Below are 20,069 nucleotides of genomic sequence, written 5' to 3' on the forward strand. Positions count from 1 at the left end.
CCCTATCTTCCCCTTACATGATGCTATAAATGAATCCATTATAACTTTAATAAACACACTCATTAGCCTTGCACCCCTAGAAGGAAGAAATTAAAACAAATTATGTAATTTGGCTATCCTTGATAGAAAAAAGGGATCTGCTTTTAAATTGCGAATTTCCAAAATCCTGAATGACAGAATATCGAGACCAGACTGTCAAAAGCTTACTTTCCTGAAAGTTTAAAACACCAACACTTAAAATATTGAAAAACAAAAAGCAAACCTAACATTTCTGCCCTTCACCGAAACAAAATACACCAACAATTTAAAACACTGCACTATTTAATTTTATGCATTTAAGGGGGGGGGGGGCAAGCCCCCCTGAACCCCCCCAAGCCTTGCTAATTGTATATACCAACTCTGAGATCGCACTACATGAAAGAACATGGTAAATATACCATTCTGGGCTGTACTGTCTGTAAATATTCCTTCACGTTTGCACTTAGGACAAAAATATATTTTCAGTTAAACAGTCCATTACAAAGAGTAAACTTACCATTGAATTACAACTACTAGTATTTCTTTCTCAAACCTTTTATAACTCTATACTCAGCCGAGGAACTTAATGGCTGCCATACTGTTTTTTTTGTTACACACTACTAAACCTTAAAGAGATAGTGAACAATTTACCAACATACTGAATAACTCTTAGTAACATTTCTGCATTCTGGTACTCAATGTTTTAAACTTTCAGGAAATTAAACTTTGTTCTCGATATTCTGTCATTCAGGATTTTGAAATTTACTATTTAAAAATAGATCCGAGAAAAGGTGTGGAAAGAATAGTAAAAATATAAAACACCACAATATCTTGAACATGTCAGACTGCTTTACAATTGTACTAAGCAGCAAATAAATGAAGACAAAAATTATATTATAACAACTTTCAGAACGATAGTAACCACTGCTCTAAAAAATTCTGGTCACCCATTGAAGAAGTCTTACATCCCAGACAAAATTTAACGCTAATCTCTATTTGCAATATATATACATGCATAGATAGTATAGAGTGCCTGACCAGGGATTCCAAGATATCTAATCCCAACACTGCAGAGTAGCCACGTTACCACATCCACTTTCACCTTCAAACTTGTGTCAACATCTATATAAAACTACTCAAACAACAATGAAAGTGAAATAACACTTCTCACAACTTACCTCCTACTGTCACTACTTTATGGTGCTCTAATCTTTACTAACTTCCAACTAAGACACAAGGCAAAGCTTAAACAATGCTACTACAAAGTGTCTAAATTAATAGTGAATACCCCTTTCAGAACCCACTACTCTATAGCACTAAAAGCCTAAATTAGTTAAAATAACATATACACAGCTTCTCAACACTACAAAATTATGCAGCATCAATCTGCTTGTCCAGCACTAAATAGCATTCCACCCAGTTATGCCCCAACTCAGTCATCATGAGCCAATCATCAAAATCTCCTTTCTGCCTACAAATCTATCAGATCTGCTGGGCATGTTCTGGACTCGTACCATGTTGCTAAGGCATGGTACACCTCCCTCCTCACCTGCATCAACCTGTTCTTGCTCATCCCCAGGATATACTATTTCCCTAAATATGAACAAGTACCTATTCTCACCTTACACCTCTTTAATACCACCCTTCTTCTCTCATTTCATTACTTAAATCAATGTCTCTTCCCTCATTCAGTCTAAAAATGCATTAACCCTGTTTTTTTCTCTCACTTCGTATCACAATTACTATCTGTATTATACTGACTTAACTTTAATTTCCCTAAATAGGAGAAAATTCATCTAAATATTAAATAATTCTCATATATGCCATATCTATTCTTAACCAATGTTTTTACATTATGTTTAATTTGGTGTAATTGTTTAAACTGTACATTTTATTATATTTTTACTGTATTATTTATGAAGGTTGTAAAATTTTTGTGTTAAAATGCTTTTGCAATACATTGGAGCTTTTCTCCACAGACCTCCTTCGACATCCCTTAATAATAGTAAACATGAAATATCTCACAGCAACAACAGTAACAGATGTATGACTGCTGTTGGGGTCGTAAGACACATATCTAAACTCTAACACCATGATCAGGTTTTAAAAACCCACTTATTTATATCTATAGCAGGACTTCCATGCTATTCTACAACTACAAAGTAACACATACTATGAAAACCATGTCCATTCAGCATATAAGAATCTAAAATATGCTTTCTTATACCACAGACCTTTTCATGTACAAGCATTTTGGAAAAGAATGCAAGAACGTATTTATTTTCATTTTTAACAAAACAAATGCAAATAACTTAAAAAAGAAAACAAGATAACGCTGCACTATGCCATTTCCATTGCATATGCCTTTACATCACGGTAAAATAAGTTTATATGAATTATACTGATATTGTACAACAGGAAACAACATAGCTAATGTCTTCATAACTCTTAGCATGCAAATATAAATACATTTGAAAAAGAAAGTGACAGGAGGATACAATGAGAAAAGCATCGCCCAGCATTCAATGAAAGGCATTTGTTATATATGCACTCATCAAGCATTCTTTTTCTGTAAATGGGCAGGGATATTAAAACATTTTCCCTAATTTAAACAAAAAATAATGTGAACAACTTTAAGGTCAAAGCAAAAGATGTGCTAGCACTAATGATAAACTGGTGCAGTTATCCCAATACATTTATATCTGATGGAATTTTATTTTAATTACAAGTCACAAAAGAACATATACAATCTTTGCATATATGTATACACACACATTTGTCAATGCTCTCATGCTCTTCTGTGATGTTAGAAACTGTGTAATAAATTGCTATTATTAGGTTCTGACGTAAAGCGAATTGTAGCTTTTGAAGCTGTACCAGTTCCATTATGCTAACAAACAAGTGCCTTAGATATCAAGCTGGCAGCTTTTAAAGCTGTAACAGTCACATCATGATGCTACACAGAACTGTGGCAGAACTCATCTAATAACGTAAAGAACTATATCACACTATAGAGTACAATATGCATGAGGAACAGGCATACAGGAACAATATCAGACATTATATTTGTGTGAAATGCTGTAAAATACATGACACTGTCACAGAAAGGGATGCCGCTCAAACCAGAGCTGTACCTTCTTATATCTTTAACAGCTTAAGTACAAGTTCCAAGTATTGCAAATATTTTTGAGCCAGTAATCTGTGATTGCAGACAAGGTTATTATGTGTTTTTGAAATGAATGTCACAGTATGGCTTCACCTTGTTTTGTTTTGAAGTTATTTGCATTTTTGAGGTGTATGTCTTTGCATTCGTCTCTCAAAACACTTAATGAATTAATTATAAAGTTCTGACCGTAACTTTATATTTGTTTCTCCGCTATGTAACAAAATATGCTCTCTACTTAAAAGCTTGCATCACTGTTGCTGGGTCACAAGAGCTTACAGCTTCAGTTCTCAGAATGCAAGTAATCAATTTACTCAACTTACAAGTTAGTGTGTGAAAAACATTACCATCTTATTGTAAGAATGTTCTTCATCTCTTAAGAGGTGGGCAGCCATCTACAGCTCCCAAACATTATTCTCACCATCTTATCAGTGCACATCAGAGAAACAGCAAAAACTGACAGCAAAAGTAATACCTGACGCATTTTTTCTCCAAAGTACTCTATTGTCAGACTAGCCATTACTCAATAGTAAGTGAGCATATAAATATCAGTCTACAAAGAGATGAACTACAGAAGTCAAGTAAATGGCAACATGTATGCCTGCGGACATACAACTCAATCATGAAACACCAAATGAGTGAAAGTTAGTCACGCGTTATGTCCAACTTCAGACAGAACCATACTCACACATATATACATACCAAAATCAGGTGATTACTGACTGGCAGTATATCAAGTATGCTTATAACATGTTTCCCTACTTTTCCTGAATACCTTCCATTCTTTTATTAAATCTCCTGCAGAGGAATTAAACGAAGATCAGTTGGTGAACTAAGAACAACATATACAACAACAGAGGCAACAGCAGCTCTGTTCTGCTCTCCTCACTGTTAAAAGCAGAGGCCGTACATGTGGATCATCAACCACAAGAGTGACATTAAAGCATTCAGATGCACTGCTGGAGGTCATCCTTAGAGTCTGAGATAATGGCACATCACCAACACAACAACAGAGACATTTCATGCATGGTGCACAGACTAGGCAGCCTCCCACCCTATCACATCCAAGTAGCTAGTCAGAACAAAACACAATAAGTATACCTTTTCCAGAAATAATATACATAAAATGAGTTCATGCCCGATTCACTGACCCATAATTATGACCATTGTACACCTCTGCTTTTCTGACCTTTGATGCACACAATACACAGAGAATATGCACACAAACTTTAATGTCAATTACATATTTCAGTAAAATTCGGTCTGCTGTAATAAATATGTTTATTATACCTCAAGTTACCCAACGTGAACAAGTGGGAAGAAAATAAACCTGCAAATTATTATCTTCCTAGCATTAGCTTACCTGATTTAGAATGGTGTTCAGTCTATCTGATTCACAGTCAATGATAACTTGTCTTTCCTTCCTCTTGTTCAGATCCTGAAACAACATTCGATAGCCTTCTTCTGTTGTGGTCTGGATGTTCACAGCTGTCACCTGCCAGTTCTTTTCAGCAGCAGCGTCCAGCACTCTCTGTAGAACTGTCAGTCCTGTCAATATAAGCAGAGGGATAAACATTAAGTTTTAGTAACATTAAAATGCAGATTTATACTTTTTTCTGGCTGTGAACAAGAAAGCTTATCAGAAAAGTTACTAATAGCATGAGTTCAGAATAGCACAGCCACAGTCCTTTGCATGCAAAGGAAAACTGAACAGGCATGTTAACATGTAATACTTCATATACTTCATAAGAACTTAGCAATTCTGGCATGTCATATGTTACATTATACACATGTACTCTGGGTCATTTCAGAAGCCTCAACATCATTATCTGCACACAATGAGCTCAACAAAACAGTGACTCAGAGGCTTGCTCATTTGGAATACAGAATAGAAAAAAACAATTTAACTGTAATAAAACTTGTATGGCAATATAATGGCAACTAGATAATTGCCTCTACTTGTTGCAATCCCAAAAGAGGTTTAAGTTTAGCCATCATATGCTTACATTGTTAGAATGCCAACATGTAACAAAAAACTACAGCACTAAACAAAATACGTACTTCAATATGAAGTGGACTACTGACTAATCAAAGTCATCTTGTATTGCATTATTTGTTAAAAGTAGGCCTCCTAGTTACTTATTCAGCTTCAAGGGAATGCATGCGTGTCTGCAAGAAGACTGGCCCACTGTCACCTATGTCCTACACCTTCACTCATTGTTTCACAAAAATAAAACAGTTACCATAGAGGTGCAGAGATCGGAAGTCTTGACAACAATCCAGGTACTGATTAACAGTCCTGTTACCAAGGGGATCAAAATGGGGGAAAGAATAAGTTGCATTTTGCTGATTTACCTGTCCTGGGGAGGGGGGAATCATGTCCATGGGGCACATCATTTGCTCTATCTTGCAGTAAAAAGACTTAGGGAATATGTGCCCAGCAGAAAAAAAATTAGATGCTGATGTTAGTATTGACACATTGGCGTGGGACCTTAGACTGGGCATGTCCCACATGGCAACGGACATGACATTGTACTAGTGTGCCATGGCCTGCTCTGCACCTACTCCTGTGGGTTCAGCAATTATTTCCTTTGTATAATAGGCTGCACTCAAAGTGTAAGCTGACACAGAACTACAAAGGATTTGGCTATGGAGCTTGAAGCTGGTTTCTAGGACATGACAGACAGCATATAGCAGTGGAGGAACAAAAAAACCCATTATAAATGCATTTGTGTGGTTTTTGCCATCTCATAACATATTAGGGTCTTAGATAATTCCTTGCAGAAGTCATGTTTAATATCGAAAACAGTTACAAGCAGGTGTTGTAAGTCAAGTAGGAAAATCCTTTCTTCAGGAAGCAGAAACTTCATACAAAAGAATTAAGAAGAAAGGGAAACTACTGTAATTGTCATTTTAATGATCAACAAATATAAGATGTAATCTTCATGGTTATAAAAAAACGTATACAAAGTTTATACAGGAAGTTAAAGGATGCTGAAAACATCATCACTGGGAGCGAAGAAGTGGGACCAGTATTGATTTAACTATTCAATTTAAGTGATCAGCAACAGTTAAGTATAAACCAGATTATGTGCATGTCATGAAAGATTTTAAGTCAATGCCCTACAATAATGCATTAGAAAAAAGTACAAACACCTTGCATTATTTAATAGAGTGGAAAAATCACTTGAGAAAATCTGCAGTTGTCATTCTATTTGGTTTACAGGAGAGTAACTTCATATTGCAAAACTCAGTAACAGGCACCTCTGATCAAAGTGGGATCCAGCACTAGGCAGCCAAGGTAGTCATCTAGGGCCCACTGGCCAGGGGATTCATTTTTTAATTTAAAAAAAAAAATCATATTTTTTAAGTGTGTTCTTTTTTTAAGAATGCCCTTTGCTTCTGGTCACACACACCTGTTGTGTCTGTGTGACCTGCTTACATCTTTGTCTTCTGCATCTGTGTGATCTGTTGTTTGTTTATGTCTTCATCTTCCGCATATGTCGATTTGAATACAAGATAATGCTTAGACTGCAGACCATGGGCAGAAAGAGGTGGGTGTGTGTGTGTGTGTGTGTGTGTGTGTGTGTGTGTGTGTGTGTGTGTGTGTGTGTGTGTGTGTGTGTGTGTGTGTGTGTGCGTGCCTGTGTGAAATGCCTTAGTTCATACCTCTTATCTGTCCAGATTTTTTCAGAATGTTCAGATTTTTGCCTCTTATTTTTGGACTATTCTTTATAAAATGCATGGTTTTCTGGCAAATCAGTGAAGATCAAAGCCACTAAATAATGACATACATTTGAGTTTCAGACTTCACATCCTTCAGAAAATGCATGCTAACATAACACCTGTTAGTCTATCTATTTTCTAAGTTTATAAAAGCAATATTTAAAATATGTCCCTATTTTGGGCATTTGTCCCTCATTATATTAGACTTTGTCCAGATTTCTTGCACAAAGAGGTTAAAGAGGTATGCCCTAGTTAGGGATGGCAAGTGGTTAATAATTTGCTCAGGCTCAAACTCTGTATCTTAGTTACAGGAAACGGGAGCCTGAATCCTCTACCCCAACTACCAAGCTGCATTTTTCAAGGAATTGAGTTTTAGGTGCATTTTCACGGAATTGAGTTTCAAGTGCATTTGTAAGAAACTGTTAGCTTCAACGGCAGAATTTTACTGTTGCTCATGCTAAATCTGTTTACAATACACAACTACTTTGTTTTGCAAATGGTATCACTATTGTGGTATAGAATTGAAAAGCAGTGTTAGTAGCACAACAGGTAACATACTTGCTTTTAATGCAGAAGGCTGTGGATTGTACTCTCACAGCATGTAGATGGATTGCTGATACTGTGGTGTACTTTAAGGGGTGAGTAGTGGTGCAGTCCTGAGTATGTCTTCCTTTGGATGAGATGCTTTGTAACTATCAACTTGTTATCCCTATTGCAATTTGCAAACAGCAAAAAAAACAACGAGGACCAAGACAGCTGTTGTGTCTTTCTGCTTTTCTCGGTTAGGGGTCGCCACAGCAGAACTCCGGTCTGCTAATGATTGGTAGCTGATTTTTACATGCCGAGTTACCAGCCCTGACACACAACCTGCAACGAAGGAATGCCCATTCACGCATGTCTCCACACAGAAGACACTCTAGCTGAGAATCGAACCGGACAGCGTCTTACTGTGAGGCGACAATGCTGCCGCAGCACCACCACCGCGGGTGAGGACCAAGACAGCTAAAACCACAAATTTAATTATAAAATAAATAAAAGATAAGCACTTTTGGATAATTCCTTCATCAGATCAATGAACAGAATATAATTAACTTCTTTAAAAGTCCCTTTAGCCAATCACAGTCTCATATCTGCACCACACCTCCTTTCTCTTCATTTATACTGGTGCCCTTCCTTCAAGATCAACTGTCCAACTCAATGTTTGAGCTTGCACTCCCTCAGAATGGGTTTTAAAGGAAGAAAACCATTCAAACCCAGAGGCTTATCTGCTTGCAAGGTTGCTATCCAGCGTGCCTCTGACACCTCTGTTCGATTACATAAATCTCTCCCTCTTTTACTTGGCTCACACAGCTGTAACACCATAAAAATAAAGTTATGCTCAGCTTGATTTAACTTATGCTGCAATAAAGCACTCTTATTTTTGCCAAGTCTAATGTCACTTAGATGTTGTGAAATGTGGTCCTTTAGTCTCCTATTTGTTTTGCCTATGCAGAACGAGGTACAGGATCTGCATTTAGCAAGGTAAATAACATTGCAAGAAGAACATTCAGCATAAAGTTTGGGTTGATACTTCATTCCTATAATTGGAAGTATAAAAACATTACTTTTGGAAATCTCTTTGCAAGCCTTGCAACATCGGCAGCAATACGTTCCTATTCTTTCACTGAAAGGCAATTTGCTCATAGAACTAATAGTGGTTTTATGCAAGGGTTGTTTCAATTTCTTATTCCTTTTATATGAGAATTTAGGAAAATCGCTCACTATTGGACTAAATTCAGCATTATTAACCAATACCTTCCAATTATTTCTTACAATATTGCAGATTCCTTTTATATCGCTACTAAACTTAATTGGAACTCTCACGTTCAACTCCTTGCATTCATTGCTAACTTCAACCAAGTTTATGTTTTTGTTATTGAACTATACTCTGCCTTTTGGTTTTCCTCATCTGCTTGATATCACAAACAATATCACTTATTAACCATTTGTGTATCCACGCTGTTTAAAATTATTAGTTAGCGTTTCCAATTCAGTATTAAGGTTTTTGTCGTCTGTGACCAATCTGGAAGTTCTTAATGTTTGTCCTTTTACTATATTCATAAAGACAAATCTTGGATGCAAACTGTCAAAACTAAGTAATGTATTCTTCCAGCATGCTTTCCTACATAATGTGGTTGTCAGGTATTCAGATGGGGAAAATGCAACAGAGTGGCAGCATGACTCAGGTGATAGAGATGATGCATTTGAAAATTTAGTGAAGAAGTCAACTGCTATGTGGATTCCTTTTTAGCACAGAATGGACTCAGATATGGATGCATTCTTGGGGACAGACAGCCTATAGGACTGTTATCTTCATGCCAGAAGTGCTATGAGGAGTGCCAACATGAGTCTGTTTAGAGGTTAAAACACTTGAAATTGTGCCTTCAAGGGGATTGCTTGATAATTTTTGAAAACTGATCAACTGGAATGTAGTGGACTTCAGTGATATCATTTATGTGTAGTCCCAAGAAGTTTAGTTTGATGTTCCCTACAATGACTACTTTTAGATTGGTCAGAACAGACTTGCTTGAATTGCTGAGAATTTGAAAAAAGGATACAGAGTTTGATTATATATATATATAAATATACACAAACACACACACACATCTCCCTCTCTCTCTGTACATACATGTATATATATATATATATATATATATATATATATATATATATATATATGGGTCTACGTTGCTTTATCGAAAATACGGTTCAAACTCACTTCCCCGAAAGTGCATTCTATCGAAAATGCACTTTTGCGGAACAAAAAAATAAAAAGTAAATAAAAAAAAATAACACATTACACAGTATTATGCAGGGGGGCAAGCATCCATGCACCCCCCCCCATGTGGGGGGCTCAGCCACCCACACACCCCTACTTTAATATTCTCACTCCGAGATTGCACTACAGTGGGGAAAAGGGAATATTCCTTTATCCCCACTCTACAACGATCTTAACAAGAGTTACCTTAGCTGTACATCAACAGTATACAGTGATGTACAACTAACGTTACATGCAAACTGCATGTTTTTTTCTTTTTTTCTTTAGCGAAAGTGCATTTTCGACAAAATGCACTTTCGCTAAAGTAAGTTCGACAAAGTATGGTTCGATGAACCGTACTTTCGACTATACAACTAGGACCCATATATAGATATATATATATATATATATATATATATATATATGTGTGTGTGTGTGTGTGTGTGTGTGGCTGTAGACAAGTATACATGGGAGTGCCTAAAATGTTCTAAACAGCATAAGTTTGACAGTAAAAAGATCTAAACTGAAAAATATCAACGCAAAATACTGATAAAATTGGAGTTATACTAGGGAATGGTTTATGCCCTTTCCTCACGGTTGTGTGACCTCACAATTAGTATATATAAAAGGCAGGATGTGTGGATGCCACAAAACATTGACAAAATATAGTTCAGTTTTGTCACATTCTTCAATATTTTCTATGTAGTTATTGTCAATGTTTTTGCAGGCATCCCACACTCCTTGCTAATTATAAATATTAAATCTGAGGTCACATAACTATTATACACACACACAAAATACATATTTATGCTAGTTAAATGAAGTGATGGTTTCATTTTTTTGAGATTAGCTTTACTTAAAACCAGGTTAGGTCTCTGAATCGGGGTTACTGTTGGCTTGGGAGGTGATTGATAAGACAAAGTTTGTTTTGCATAATGGTAAAAGGCCACCACTTTTACTTTGCCTTTTTTGCTTCAATAGCTTAAATGCATCCTAGGAAGAAACTATTTATACCAGAATGGCCATTTTTGCTCCATGATTCTGTCACTGCATTAATTTCTCGTGATCACGAGTAGAAGAAATAATCAATTTCACAAAGTTTATTTCTGATATTTTTGGTATTTTTAAGTGTGCATTACAAAGGATGCATTTGGTATTTGATTAATAACACATACCAAAGCAAAAGCACCAATCTGGATACTTACGGATAAGCCAAAAAAGCCCATAGCCAGACAAGAGAGCTAATGCATATGGGCACCCCAGGTACAAAATCAAAAATTAGTAGAAGAACGGACTGCTTACATCACAAAGTCAACCCATGCAGGACCTTGTGACTAAATTCTTCTTTGTAAATGACTACAAAGATTCTGGTGCTGCATGAGGTCACTTAGCCAACTACCAACTCCTGACCTCTATTAAGTGTTTCTTTTCAATAAACTTAAGAGACAGACCTCTTTTCTCCTTTCCAGTTCAAAAAAGTGTAACTAAGTTTAGATTGTAGGTATTTGGAGACATTTGGGCAATGTTTTTTTTTTTGTTAACATTCTTTAGTGAGCTATCCTTATTGGAAGTATGAACTGAAGTTGAGATCCTTGTATTGAAGAGAGAACAAGACAAGATGCTGGGAGTCTGCCTGACACAGTTTTTTCAACAGATGTTTTGGAACTTCTTGTGCCTTATTTCTGGTACTATGGATAACATTTGCATAAATAGTACAGCGGGACATACTTTCCTGAGTTAAACAGTATAGATACAATGTTTGCCACAGATGGAAAACAAGGGCTCCAGCACTCTGGCCTAGTCAGTCTTAAGGGGAGACCCATAATGGCAGGGTGTGCTGCAAGGAAGACCTGAGACATAAAAGAAGCATACACAGTTGAAAACTGTAAAACCTGAAAGTTTGGTAAGGAGACTAGTAAGTCACCTACAAACCACTTAAAGCTACTGAAATGAAAAGCATCCAAGAAAATGAAATTCTCTCTCAACATGTAAATTCTGGCAGCCTGAGATATGCACATTGCATGAAAGAGTTTCACAGACAACAAAAAACTGAAAGCAAGGGAAGGAGAGTGACGCAAAAAGGAAAGATAAAACTAAGCAGCCTGAGAAAGATTTACCAACAAAGTGGTCTCACTGCCCATGACATACAGCCATACTGGTCGAATAAGACAACACAAGAAGATAAAAATATATTTTAAGTACCAGTGCAGCAGCTGTCCTTGTTCACCAAGGAAACATAATCTGTGCAAAACATGGCTGCTGCACAATGACAAAGATCAGAGGTTAGCATTAATGTATATTGTATACGTAACAAGACAGAAGCGCTAATTATTTATCTGCTATCATTCTGAAAGTCAAATAAAGCCAGGCTACTAGCAATTGCTTCTCCAGAAATGCACTGTTAACATAAATGTTCCCAGTGGCTTATAGCCTGCTGACATAGGCTCATTCTCTCATAATACCAAACAAGCAAATGGTGCAATAAGGGGAATCAAATGGAACTATTTATATAAACATGAAAAAAATGAAGAGAAATATCAGCGAATCTTAAAAAAATAAATATTGATCCAAACTCTGGGCTACTGTAAATATCCCTGACTTTCATTTCTAATTAGTGAAACTACAACTTTTCACTTTGCTTGTATACATATATACATACATACATACATACATACAACTGTATATATTTATTTTTATACAAATGTGTCTGGATATATTTATTTTTTAATATAGGTTCATAGATTAGTACTAGGCTAATTGCCCTTGTGAGTCATTTTAAGCCTAGCCAATTACCCCATATGAGAATCAAACCCTTCACCTTGTGTCTGTAAGGTAAACACCTTAACCATGCTGTCTTTTTTAAGGAGGATAATATAAACCATTTGTTCCTTTCCACGGTACTTTATTAGCCCATTCATTCCACCCTATATCAAGAATTAGGTTATAGGGACTGAGGCAGCCATCTTCCACATTTGCAGAAGCTCACAGTGATCTACCTCCATGCTAATGGCTACAAAGAACTTTTCTCACTATGTTTTCACAGATTACATGCATGCACTTGGGCAGCACATGCTCACAGGCTCATGCCCCATGGATGCCTCTCCAAGTGCCCATGTTATGTGCCAGTACAGGTGCTTCCTTCCTACTACAAAGGGAGCCAGCAGTGACGACTCACTTCTATCCTCCCCCACCAGCTGCTGTAGACATCTGAGCCACTTGTTGAACTTGGGTGACCTACGGTTCATGGCCCTATACCACAAAACTCACTCATAGCTTTGTTGTTTTTTTTATGACCAAGTGATCTCTTATTTGAATAACTTGAACTGGGGCAGATCATTTATAATGAGCTCACTGTAACCAAAAGATTCTAATTTTTCTTTCTTAAGCCAGTGCTTCTGTTTCTTTTTCAATGCAAAGACATTTTTACGGCACTTTGTAATTGACTACAACTATAAAATTTATTGATTAGGTTTTATAGAGGTTTGCCATATAGCTACAACAACTTATAACTTGATATTACCTGTGAACCTCTGCTATCTCTGAAAAAACAAAAACAAAAAAAAAATCTTGCTTTTTTCCCACTTTTCTGAGATTTAAAAAAGTTCAGTTACAGGCTTGCTGTTTCCTGAACTGTTTGTAAGTTTCTGTGAGGCCATTTTTGCTTGGGCTAAAGGAAGGTCTCTCTGTTGATCAGTGGCAGTGAATAACATTGAGCAGCCTTCCCTGCCCCCCGTGGTTACTGACTTGAAACTGTAGTTTTATTGGCCAACAGGGGTCATTTCCAAAACTCCTTCATCTTCCTCTCTTAAAACCTAGTTGCCTCGTGATTTTGGCGTCTTTTCAGGCTTGTTGGCTGTTGGTGAAGCACCCACCAAGAGGAGAAAACGCTGAGAGGAGAAGGGAGCCACTTTTGAGATTTTAAGTATTTTTTCTCTGTTTATTTGCTAAGTTTTTCTGCATAGCTGCCTAGTTTGAGCATTTTCTGGCTTGTTAAACTTGATTTCTGCATTAGTAGCTGTATTTAGAGCACAACCAAAAGTTGTTTACTGAATTTCCTGTTTGCACATAATTTTAAATAGTTTTTTTTTCTCAAAACTTGCATATTTTCTGTCCTTGACCTAGCACTCTTGTGTGGGGTCATTTACTGCACTGTTATAACTTGATATTACCTGTGAACCTCTGCTATCTCTGAAAAAACAAAAACAAAACAAAAAAATCTTGCTTTTTTCCCACTTTTCTGAGATTTAAAAAAGTTCAGTTACAGGCTTGCTGTTTCCTGAACTGTTTGTAAGTTTCTGTGAGGCCATTTTTGTTTGGGCTAAAGGAAAGTCTCTCTGTTGATCAGTGGCAGTGAATAACATTGAGCATCCTTCCCTGCCCTCCGTAGGAGTGGTTACTGACTTGAAACTGTAGTTTTATTGTCCGTTTTGGGTCTATTCCTGCTTCTTTCCAGCCCCTGCTATCAAGCACGCCTTAACGTGCTTTAGCGCGGAGTTGCCACTAGAGCAGCATCGGCCAGCGCCGGTTTAACAAGGTTAAACTTTTTCTGGCTCCATAAAGTCTGTTCTTCAATTTTTCCCTTAGAACTGCTCTGTTAGGAACCTAAACAGTTTACACATTCACTAAAAAGCACAGCACTTGTTCCTAATTGCTTTTTCTTCTCAAAAAGCTCAGCACTTGTCTTAAAAGCATATCTCTTGTCTTATAAGCATTTTCTTTGCAGGTCAAGCACTCCTATATTATACAAATCCCTCACTTGGAGAACCCCCAGGAGTGCCCACTTCCCTGCTAAGCCCTCTACTTTTCTGTCTCATACCAACTCATAATTCTTTCTAGCATGTCGAAGGGTCAGATGCTGGCGTCCTCTCCTACCCAGTTGGTGAATCTGGGAATTCTGAGGCAATGTTACAATTGCCTCATGTACACGGACAACCCTCTCCTCCTCCCACATAACACTAACACTTGCAAGAGATGCAGCTATTTAGCCAAACTGGAGGCTGAGGTCTCTCAACTCAGGACTGGCAAGACCAGGCAGGAGGAGAAGGCAACTACACACACCACAATACAAGTCTCACATAACTCAACCACACCACTGAATCAAACACATAAACACACTAAGACATACTCGGAGGCTCTGAGTAAAAATTTACCTAAACAGCAAAGGCCTCCAAAGCAGACACCCAAGCAACGTCAAACTCAAGACACCACACAAACAACACATAAAAAACAAAATCAGTGTGCAAAGCAGTCACTGCCCTTAAGGCCAAATACAACACCAAACATACTTGTCATAGGTGACTCCATAGTCAGACACACTGACGTCCCACTCACCAGGCTGAACAAGGAGAAGGTCATGGTAAACTGCCTATCGGGTGCTAGAATCCGCCACATAACACAAGCACTCAGGTCACTCCACGGCAAGTACAAGTATGACACAGTCATTGTCCATGCTGGTGTGAACGACCTGAGACGTACCACCCTGGACTACATGAAAAGAGACATAGAGGAGCTCTCTGACTATGTAGCCCAGGCAGGTATGACCGTGACCCTGAGCAGTATCCTTCCTTCACCATGAATGATGCCACAGTATAGTGACAAGATGATCAGCTTTAACAATTGGCTTAATTTCTGGTGTCATTCAAAGGGGATCCAGTGTCTGTCTGCTTGGGATGACATGCTTGACAAGCCACGCTGCTTCGCAAGGGACGGCTTGCACCTGTCACCCCTGGGATTCCGGATATTGGCTAAGGCTCTTGCCACCCCCATAGTGCCTTTTTTAGGCAAGGCTCAAATTCTAAACCTACCACCCTAGAAAACAAAAACGGGAAGAAACTAAGGGTAATGCTGCTCAATGCCAGAAGTCTAAATCTCAAAATGCACGCACTCGAGGCCCTTCTCAGTATGGAGAACATCGATGTCTGTGCTGTGACTGAAACCTGGTTCAAGGCTCCTGAGAGCACCCCAGCACTATCAGGTTTTACCTCATATCATGCTCCGCCCCAAAACCCGGACCATACCACAAAAGGAGGGGGTGTATCCATATTCATCAAGGATACCCACACCTCCAGGTTGGTGGCTACGCACGAAGCATCTGAAACCATCCAGGTGCAATTAACCATAGGCAAAAATGCTCTACAATTTGTAGCATGCTACAGGCCACCCTCTCAAACTCAGGAAACCCACACAGCCTTCCTGAAGACACTGGAGGGTATAAATGTATCACCAAACACCATCATATTGGGTGACTTCAACTATCCTAATATAGACTGTGAACATTACTCAAGCCCCAACTTTCTATCCCAAAGGTTCCTGGAGTTCATAAATTCAAATGCCATGGAACAACTAGTCACCGTCCCCACAAGAGAAGAAAATACACTAGATCTCATCATCACAAACATGGGGACAAAATGCTCCACACCGAAAGTATATCCCTCTTTGGTGAGATCAGATCATAAACAAATCTCACTAGAAATCCACATCCTGCCCCCACCCCAAACAAAAAAGACCACAGTGAAGAACTTCTCTAAAGCAAACTTCACACTACTCAAGACAGGTGTGGTATCCTTCAAGGCCCCCGAGCCAATGGAAACCACAACCCAATCTGCGGAAGCCCTTACAAATGCCTTCTATGAACACCTTCAGGACTGCATGGATCAGGCAATCCCAAATAAAACCAAGACTCTTTCCACCAAGGGCAAATGTCCAGTCTGGTGGACCCCAGCCATAAACAAACTTTACAATAAGAAGAGAAAGCTATTACATGATAGAGCAAAATCCCAAAAAGGGAAGGCATCTTTGATCAGTACTAGCAAGAAACTATGATCCCTCATAAAATCATCCAAGGCCAACTTTGAGAAAAAAATTGCCATAGATTCAAAAGACAATCATAAGGCCTTCTTCAGCTATGTCAGAAACCTGGGTGGAAACTCCCAGATATGCTCAGAATTAGTCCAAAATGATACAAAAATCACTGAACCCACAGACATTGCCAACATACTGGCAGACAGGTTCAGCGCAAACTTTACCCCCCTCTCCCCCCCAAAAGGAGAGATAACTATCCCAACAGAGTGTAGCCTTCCCAGACATCTCAAATGCGCAGGTGAAAGATGCTCTCTCTAAAGCTAAAAACACAGCATCAATGGGACTGGATGGTGTCCCCGGCTGTGTGCTACATGAACTCAATGAAGAACTAAACCCGCACATAAGGCAGCTGTTTAATCTTAGCCTTACCACAGGACATGTGCCCAAGGAGTGGCGTACGGCAACTGTGGTCCCACTCCACAAAGGCAGTGCCTCTACGGACCCTGGTAATTACCGCCCCATAAGCTTAACAAGCCTGGTGTGCAAAGCTATGGAGAGGATCATAATGGAACTCATAAACAAGGACATAGGGGACTTGCAGACCTTGGACCCAACCCAGTTTGGCTTTGTCAAGGGCAGATCTTGCCTTTTGAACTTGGTCGACTTCTTTGAAACAGTTACCAAAGCCATTGATGAGGGAAAGGCAGTCCATACAGCCTACCTTGACCTTGCAAAAGCTTTCGACACAATACCCCACTCGGGTATCATAGACAAACTTACCAGCTTAAATGTAAACCCATATGTCACAAGATGGGTTGCAAACTGGCTAAAGGACAGAACCCACAGGGTTAGAGTTGCTGGAGCCATGTCAGACTCCAAGCCGGTTACAAGTGGTGTCCCACAGGGCTCAGTCCTTGGCCCCCTATTGTTCGGCATCTACTTCTCAGAAGTACAGGCAAACATAGGAGGACTATGGCTGACAAAGTTTGCGGATGACTGCAAACTGGGTGCCATAGTGGATACTACATCGGACACAGATATCCTTCAGAGGGGTCTCATGGAAACTGATAGCTGGTGCCAGAGACATGGCCTGAAGTTAAACGCAAAAAAGTGTATAGTCATACCCTTCGGGAAAAACAAGGTAACCCCAAGCTACCATATAGATGGCAACCCACTAAGCACAGAAGAGGTTATCAGGGACCTGGGTACCCAAGTTGACAGTGGCCTCTCGTTTGACACTCACGTTGCTAAAGTGGTTCGAAAGACCTTCTACATTGCCCATCTGATCATGAAGGGATTCACATCCAGATCAAGTGAGGTCATTGTTCCCCTGTACTCTTCTCTTATCAGACCAATGATCGAGTACAATGCCCCATTCGGGATGTATCTCACCCGACACCTGCAGCAATTGGAGAGACCCCAAAAGTTCCTCACCAAAAGGATAAAGGGACTCCAAAACCTGTCATATACTGCCAGACTGAAGAAACTCCAACTCTATTCAGTTGCATACCGTCTGCTCAGAGGTGACCTGTGCCTGACATACAAGGCCATGACCAACCCGGAATTAATGGACATGCTCCACCTCAGAAAATCCAAATCCACCAGAACCACTAGAGCAAGTGACTTAAACCTTAGCACGGATATAAATCGGACATGCTGGAGGGATAGATTTATCATCCAGAGACTCCCCATGCTGTGGAATAAAATCCCGGTCCATGTGAGGCAGAGCACCTCGCTGGCTCTGTTCAAGAGAAATCTTGACCGGTGGATGGGAGATCATAGGTTTACCCCGGGAATCATCTATGTGTCACTGCTGGACAGAGGCACAACAAACTAATGGGCACATTATTTCTAACATAAGGGGTGGCGTAAGCCACACAACTTTGGGCTAGGCTTATAAATGCCTTAGGGCAGATAGCCTAGTATAAACCTATGAATATAAAATTTTCTTATTCTAAATGACGAATACAATATTTTAGTATGAGCAGACACAATACTATTCTCCTAACATTTTTGGCTATTTCTGATTATTGTTATTAACAAAGGTGAATAAATTTAGTCCTGATGCTTAGATATGAGAAGTCTGAAAACAAATTTAACTGATGGTTGCCCTTTTGGAGTTATTGCAAGCCCAGTATATGATTTAAATAAATATATGGGAAGGACAGTGTGGATGACTTATTTCTGTTTCTTGGTGCTACAACAAAGGAGAACATTTATTTTAGAAAGGAGCAGATTACTCCTCAGAACAGAGTGCAGAATCATGCATCCAAATTGGATTTCCACTTTTTGGTGGATTTAAGGACACAATTCATCATGTGTATCAGATGAAAGCCAGACTTTGTCTCATATTCAGTCCAATATCCATTAGCATAACTGTGTGCATGACTATACACAAGTTATCTAGTATGTGTACATCATACTCAGCATATGTATGACTGCTGGAGTCTGGGGTGAGAAAAAGATGTGGCCTCTTTCCATTATGAATCCTGGGGGGAGAAAAGGAATACTGTGCAGTGTTAACCATATAAGCTCTATGTGCAGTGCTCACCATATAAACTCTAAATGAGTAGACTGATTAAGGGACAACTCACTGACCACCTTGGGCACAAAAGAATGATTAGTATACACATTCTCTGTGGAAAACTAAGAAAGGAGGAATAGCTATGAGGGCCTGAAGTTCAGATACTCTCATGGCTGAAGTGAGGACCAAAAGGAGGACAGTCTTTTTAGTACAATGCTGTAATGAAGCTGAAGAAGCAGACTCAAAAGAAGCCTTAGTCAATTTTTGAAGAGCAAAACTGAGGTTCTAGGAAGGTGGGATGCCTGATATGAAGGACACCTTTAAGAAATTGCTTGACCTAAACTCTAGAGGCCAGAGGAGGTGTCAAAGACAGACAAATAAAAATTCCTGACAGGTGAGCTTTAACTGAAGAATATGCCAACTCAGCATGGAGCAAATCACATGAATAAGAGTGACCCAAAGGAACATCCATGGATAGGGGATCCTAATGGCGAGAGAGGAAACAGATAGAAAATGACTTCCATTTGTACGTATATGATTTCCTGGTAGTGGGTTTCCTTACCTCCTGAAAAAAGTACAGTTTTATACCTACCATAAATGTAGATGTTCGAAGATCTACATTGCTGCAGTCCTTACATATGGGTAGTCCGCTGTCCTCGGTCGGCCCAAATACAAAAGTATTAGGCTGACGTCGGTCAAGGCGCTTAAAACTGACATCAGGACGTCAGGGTACAAAAGCGCATGACCGACGTCATTTCCTCAGTCTTTTCTTGCCCCAGATGTCAGAAGGCCCTAACAAGACAGGCCAAAGCCAAAAACCAGCAAAACCCAACCAACCACTCGTGCACTAACCATATTTACAATATGTACAACACAAACCACACCACCACCTTCAACAACAGAGGGGAAGGAGGGAGGTTGGACTGCAGCAATGTAGATCTTCGAACATCTACATTTATGGTAGGTACAAAACTGTACTATGTTCTTCATCTCACATTGCTGCAGTCCTTACATATGGGTAGAATCCCAAAGCAGAGGTA

General features: G+C 39.0%; 1 protein-coding gene across 4 annotated transcripts in view; it reads right to left on the minus strand.

Moving 5' to 3' along the window:
- GRIA1 (glutamate ionotropic receptor AMPA type subunit 1) overlaps window positions 1-20,069 on the minus strand; it is a 2,520,544-nt gene that overhangs the window by 1,761,824 nt on the left and 738,651 nt on the right. For all 4 annotated transcript variants that reach the window (XM_044069490.1, XM_044069489.1, XM_044069493.1 and 1 more), the window contains exon 4: window positions 4,545-4,729. In XM_044069490.1, coding sequence (XP_043925425.1) covers window positions 4,545-4,729 — 185 coding nt within the window. The remainder of the gene's footprint in view (window positions 1-4,544; window positions 4,730-20,069) is intronic.

This window comes from Protopterus annectens, chromosome 4.part0 (assembly GCF_019279795.1).
Source record: "Protopterus annectens isolate FY-2018-M chromosome 4.part0, PAN1.0, whole genome shotgun sequence".
NCBI lineage: Eukaryota > Metazoa > Chordata > Ceratodontiformes > Protopteridae > Protopterus > Protopterus annectens.